Genomic DNA, 6,000 nt, shown 5'->3' on the forward strand with positions numbered 1-6,000 from the left:
TTTGTTGTTGAAAGCTCCGGGGTAACTAATAGGACCACACTCAAGATGCTTGAACCTTTAGACTTCCTTAGGGACCAACCACCTTGCACTTCACCAAGCCAACATTTCAACCCTTTGAAAGTCTCTTTGAATTTGTGCATGTTTGATCTTTGTCTCTTGAGTGAATGATATCCAGAACCTACGAACTGCTTGTGTGCTCAGTGCACTAAATGTATATCTCATCCTAGGAATTTTAGATCTATATGCTTCTCATGATGGACTCAACACTTTCCTTTGTCTAAGAGTGCATGAAGTGGATTGTTGTGTCTTTCTTTTGGAACCAGCTGTGGTTGCTAAATCCCCTGGTTTTCTTATAAGTATTCCTTGTTGGGCACTGGTTTTGGGAGCATTTCTTGTGCTTGAGGGCAAGCGAGTGTCTTTTACGCTCGAGGGCGAGCTGCAGTTGAGTATAGTGGTGTGATGACCCTAGTTTAGTAGTGTTTTTAGGGTCATTTCTTTGTTTATTTTAAGTCTTTTTGTTGAGTCTCGTGTAGTGTTTCATGCATTCTCATGCATTTTTATCTTTCTTTGAGTCTTTACTTTTTTTTGGTAATTTTGTAGTTTTATAGGGACTTTTCTTGCATTTTAAGTAAGTTTAGGACTTGCATGATTTTCTTATGTTATTTGAGGGTCCTCTTTGCTAACGAGCTCTTTGAGCTTCGGGATATTTTCCTTGGTTTGTTGGTTTTGTTTTCAGATCAGAAACTGAAGGAGAAGGAAGGCCAAGAAGCATGGAATTGAAGGAGGGGTTAAAGAGGCTTGAAGAGGAGTTACAAAGAAGCTAAAAAGTCTTTCCAGCGAGCTTGGAACGCCAAGGCGTTGGGAACCTTCTAGAGAGCATGTTTTCAGCTGGAATTGGCGCTCAGGCGCTCTAAATTGGCGCCTGAGCACCCAGACTCGCATGTTTTGCCTATAAATTGGTTTTTAGACATTTCACTTGGAACCTTTTGTCATTTTATCATATTTTCATAAGTTAGAAGAGAGGGTTTGAGTTCTGGAGCTTGAGGAGCTTTCTCTAAGCCTTATGTTCCAGGTTTCATCTTTACTTTCTTGTATGGATTTCATAGCCATGATTGGCTAAACCCCTTTTGCTTTGGGTTCTTTGTAAGACTTATGATGTTTTAATCTTAATTCCTATTTCTATTCATGAATCCTCTGAGTAAACCCTTGAATCCCATATACATGCTTAATGTTTCAAGTTAGAACGCTAGCTTTACGCTTTTCTATAATAGAATGGAATTTTGTTATAGATTAGGGACTTGTTGTGGGATTACCTCTTCTATGCTTGCTACTAGGAATTGAGGAAGGGTTGGGGTTTGTTGGCCTGAATTGCATGCTTAATGCCTTTAGAAAATGTTTAGGTTGTCAAGGAATTGTGCCTATCTTTTGACTTGAGAGGATTGTATATGCGAGGCATCGATAGATGATTGATTAGGCTAGAACATCAAGGAGAGACTCAGAGTTTTGTGGATAGAATAGGTTGATTAGAACTGATTTAGTTAAACAAGAACCCAAGGCATGCTCACCATTGTTCTCACACACTTATATTTCAATTGCTTGTTAACTAATCACCTAAACAATCAATCCTTAAAGCTGAATTTTATTTGCTTTCCAACCTTGAACTTGATTCTTAAACTGAATTCGCATTCCAATTCCTTGTGGTTCGATAAATTAAAACCGGGTAGATTTTGTACACTAGCAGATTGACCAACAAGGCCACCCGCAAGAACACCCTCGGTTCGCTACTAGAAGGAATGAATTTCACCAAGCTTGAATTGGAGCGTGCCCTTGCTGCCAAGACGTTCAAGTTTCCTCCCATCTTGAATACCGATGGGAATAAGAGAAAACGCACCGCCGCAGACGCTGACGCTGGGACCACCATCCCTCTACCCAAGAAACGGGCTAGAGGATCCACATCAATTAAGCCGGCCTCAGGCTCCGTCGCCGACGCCGCTTTGTCTGAGGTTACCGGGACAATCCCAAACCCTGTTGCACCGGGGTCCAGCGACCCAACGCTAGAGGCTGTCATTCCATCGGGGATTGATGAGCCAGCACCGAATCCGACCAACAACACCACTCCCCTTTCCCCAACAAGGAAATCCCAAAAATCCAAAAGGGCCGACCCTGGTGCGGATGAAGAAACCAGAGCCGTGGTTTCTTCCCCAAAAAAGCTAAAGAAGAAAAAGAAGAAAACCAAAGGAAATAAAACTGGTGAGACATCCATTCCTCGCCAAGACTTGGTGGGCGAGGACAAACCAAACTCTAAGGGTGAGTCTGGACCTTCGTCCCTTCCCAAGGAGATCCTCACCTGCCAAGACGCCCCCGTGGGCGCCGCTTCTGATATTCCCCAATCAGTCCTTTCTCCTGACCAACAAACTGAAGCCAACTCACCCAGGGTCTCTCCCGTTCACACAGTGGGTCGTAGTGATGAGGATCGAGCTCCTGTCATTTCCCCTTCCCCTCGCCCCTCTTCTCCCACTTCTGGCCATCCAAACGCCGAGGGGAAGGAGAGTCTCTCTTCAAACCGTCCACACTCTCCCATCGACTTTGTGCTTACCGATCCTTTCTTTGGCAGCCTAAGAGGGACTGAGAATCCTGACCTTGATGGTGCAGCAGCGGAAGCCATCTCGAGTCTCTTGCTTGCGGGGTGTCTCTTTGCCAAGCTGTCCCAGGATTCGGCCTCCGCCGCCGAGGTTGAAGAACTCCGTTAGAAGGCTGTGAGTTATCGCCTTACCACGCTTGAAGCATACAACGAGCGTAACAAATTGTTGACTCAAGTAGCAGCCCAGGTAACTAAGCTGAACAACTTGGGTATTGAGATGAGCGGTCCCAAGGCTTACTTGGCTGCGTGTGGAGAGAGAATAGAAGATATGGAAGAAGAACTCGATGACTTGCGGCAGGAGTTGGAGGCGAGGGCTGAGGCAATCGCGGCGAGTAGGGCAGCTTGCATCGTCAAAGATAAAGAGATTGCGTCTCTGCACCGAGATTTGGCATCATCGAATGAGTCTCTCGCTGAAGTAAAGACCCAACTTGAAGAGAAGATCAAAACTGTTGCAGAGACGGAGACTCGGGCTGCCTCGGAAGCTAAAACCCTCCGAGCGAGGTTGGAGGTTGAGGTTGCTGCTGAGATTGTGGAAGAGCGGGGCCGCGGCTTCTTCCTCGCCAAAGCCCAAGTTCAATACCTTTACGAGGGGATTGATCTTAGCGAGACGGGAGCCTTCAAAAGGGTCTCCCCTGGCGGTTTGGTCGGTCCCAGTGATCCTCCAGGTTTTGACGTCGTGAACTTTGAAGCTATTGAAAATGCAAGGAGAACAGAGAACATTAATGCAGTCTAATTATTTTGTATTTTTTTGCCTTACCTTTTTGTAATTAATAATGTTAATGAATACAATTTCGTTTATTTTCGTGTGTCTCCCATTATTCAGCGCCCTGTCATGCCTCCTTATTTGTTATTCGTATTCGTGTAGCGATTTTGAATGTGTGCTAAAGAAAGCTAGGACTTTTGCTCAGTTTTGAACCGAGGCTTTCATCACACCATATTTCCCGTAAGAGCAGGTGTGGCCATGCCAGTTTTGTCCTAGCGAGGACTTACAGTTGCTGGGGGCCCAATGGCCATATAGGTTGCCCTAGACTTCAGCCTAGCTTTGAGTTTCGCCCATATTTCTGGGAAGTTTGCTCGCCCATATTTGGGGGAGGCTTTTGGGATAAGTAGCTTATCCGCACACATCGCCAACGAGTGATCAGCGGTCAGCGCCGGACTTTCCGGAGCGAACCCCAGACATCAAGGTCGTGTTGGGATCACCACCTTCAGGGAATTTTCCGGAATTTTCCCATCGTGTGATCGAGACAAGTTAGTTGCGAATTGGGAGTATCGCTGAGGATACCCTTCCGTATTTGATAAGCGGTTCGCGCCGGACTTTTCGGAGCGATCTCCAGACATCAAGGTCGTGTTGGGATTGCCACCTTCAGGGAATTTTTTCCACCGAGCGAACGTAATATTTCAGTCGAGCTAGGAGTATTGTTGGGAATATCCTTTTGTATTTGATTTGTAAAAAAAATTACATGGGAGGGATGCCTCATTAAAAAACTCTCGTGACGGAGAAAAAGAGTGTATCTTTATTTTTGATCCTAATTTTTGGTCTATTTGCTGCGTCCTCGCTCCTGCTTCCTCCACGCTCCTGCTTCCAGCCCCTCAGGTCAAAGTATCCCGCCCAGCATCTCATCCTTCGAGCCCGACGTGCTCATCATCCACTAACTGCCGCTGCAAGGTTGATCTCTTTCCCAACCCGCCCCATGGTAATGAGGAGCTTCACCTAACTTTCCTTTCTGCTTGTCACGCTTAGACGTCCCTGGCTTGAAAACTGCTGACCCCACTAGTTTCCAGTATCTTGCCTCTCTTTTTCCTTTACCCGCGCGGCGACACACTGGGCTCTTTCTCCTCGCCTTCTGCTTGTCTCGAGACTGTTTGCGCGCCCTGAGGCATCGGCCAGGACTTGCTGGCAGCATTGCAAATTGCCGATGAGGCATCGACGGACGAGGAGGAGGATCAGGGAAACGAGACCCCCAGAGAAGAAGGGCAGGGGGAAGATGGTCAGCCCGGCCCCGACTTCGAGCAGTATGTTGGGGTTGCAAAAGAAGGACTTGAGGGGGCTGAGAGTGACCCTGTGAAGACTTTGACGGGGATTTCAGAACAAGTTAATTTCCGACTCACGCGTAGAATCAGTGTAAGCGTGACAGGAGTTTGATGTTTGAGAATTTTTAATGAAGAAGAAAGTTCAGGAATTGCTTGAGGAATGTTGCGTAGTCGCTTTAGGAATTAGTGCGAGTCGTCTGCACACCTGCCTTATGGCGAGCGTGTCCAGAATAGGCTAATTTTCGCTTTAAAGCAACGTTTTGAGTGAGATTTCAAATCCTTGGAAAATTTAAAGGTTCTCTTTATTTTTCCTTCGACCAGCGTTTCATTTCGAAACTCTGGACTGTACGCACGATAGTATTCACTTTTCGGATGTCCGACGACGCTAATTTCTTTGCTTCGAAACCCTAGATTCGAGCGATGGATGAAGACTTTTTCCATTCGGGACTTCTTATGAAGTTTCCGTCTGCGTTGCCAAATTTGTTTCGACGTTTCCAATCTTTCTTCAGAAGGAAGTTTTGTCGTCTGACCATCACAGCAAAAAGTAGTTTTTCGGGACAGATTAACTTACACCGCTTTTGGGATTTTAGATATCGTCTTTCCCAAATGTCTGAGATTTGTTTTGAGTTCAGGAAATCTGTCGCCAGAATCTCTCTTAGAATTCATCGGTGAACGTGCTGCAAAAATCGGAATCGCGAAATTTTCATTTTCCCGCGATTTCACCTGCCTATAAATAGTCGAAAAAGCAAAATATTCCCCATTTGCACCCAAGGAGGCCGCGAGTTCTAGGGGGAGAGGAGGAGAAAATATTTTCGCGAAAACTCGACCGATCTTCGCGCAGTTCGTCCCTACTTCAAGGTACGGAGGTAACTAGCTTGATTCTTACCTCTGATTACTGTTTCTACTGCGTTTCTGTAGTAGTTTCTGTGCACACAATTTTGAGCTTTTTGTAAAACTGTCCGTTTTCTCTGATTTCTTGATTGGGGTTTGTTCCCTACGTTCCCAAGAGTCTAAAACCTATGTCAGTAATCGCTGATTGCGATCGAGCTGTCCAGGATCTGAAAAACTGATTCAAAACCCTTTTTGTCTCACATTTCGAAACTTTATTGTCGAAAAGTCGTAATCTGACTTCGTGCCTTTAGGATTTGTTGTCACGGATGTCGTTAGGATCATTGATGTCAAATTTGTTTTCCGAACTGATAACTTTGAGGTTTTGAGCTTTTATTTTGGACCAAAATGCCCCTGAACGGCCGTATTTTGATCCGATTGTCCGAAAATTGTTCCGACAGTTTCTTTGCCTTAGTTTTACCCTAAAACTACCTTGTAAA

The 6,000-nt window shown here is 45.5% G+C and overlaps 1 protein-coding gene across 1 annotated transcript; it reads left to right on the plus strand.

Annotated features, from left to right (window-relative positions):
* The first annotated feature begins 1,793 nt into the window (after positions 1-1,793).
* LOC130736559 (uncharacterized) lies at positions 1,794-2,750 on the plus strand. Its single transcript, XM_057588377.1, has one exon. It carries the CDS (start codon positions 1,794-1,796, stop codon positions 2,748-2,750), a length of 957 nt encoding a protein of 318 aa, XP_057444360.1.
* The last annotated feature ends 3,250 nt before the right edge of the window (positions 2,751-6,000 follow it).

The sequence above is a fragment of the Lotus japonicus genome, chromosome 2, assembly GCF_012489685.1.
Source record: "Lotus japonicus ecotype B-129 chromosome 2, LjGifu_v1.2".
NCBI lineage: Eukaryota > Viridiplantae > Streptophyta > Magnoliopsida > Fabales > Fabaceae > Lotus > Lotus japonicus.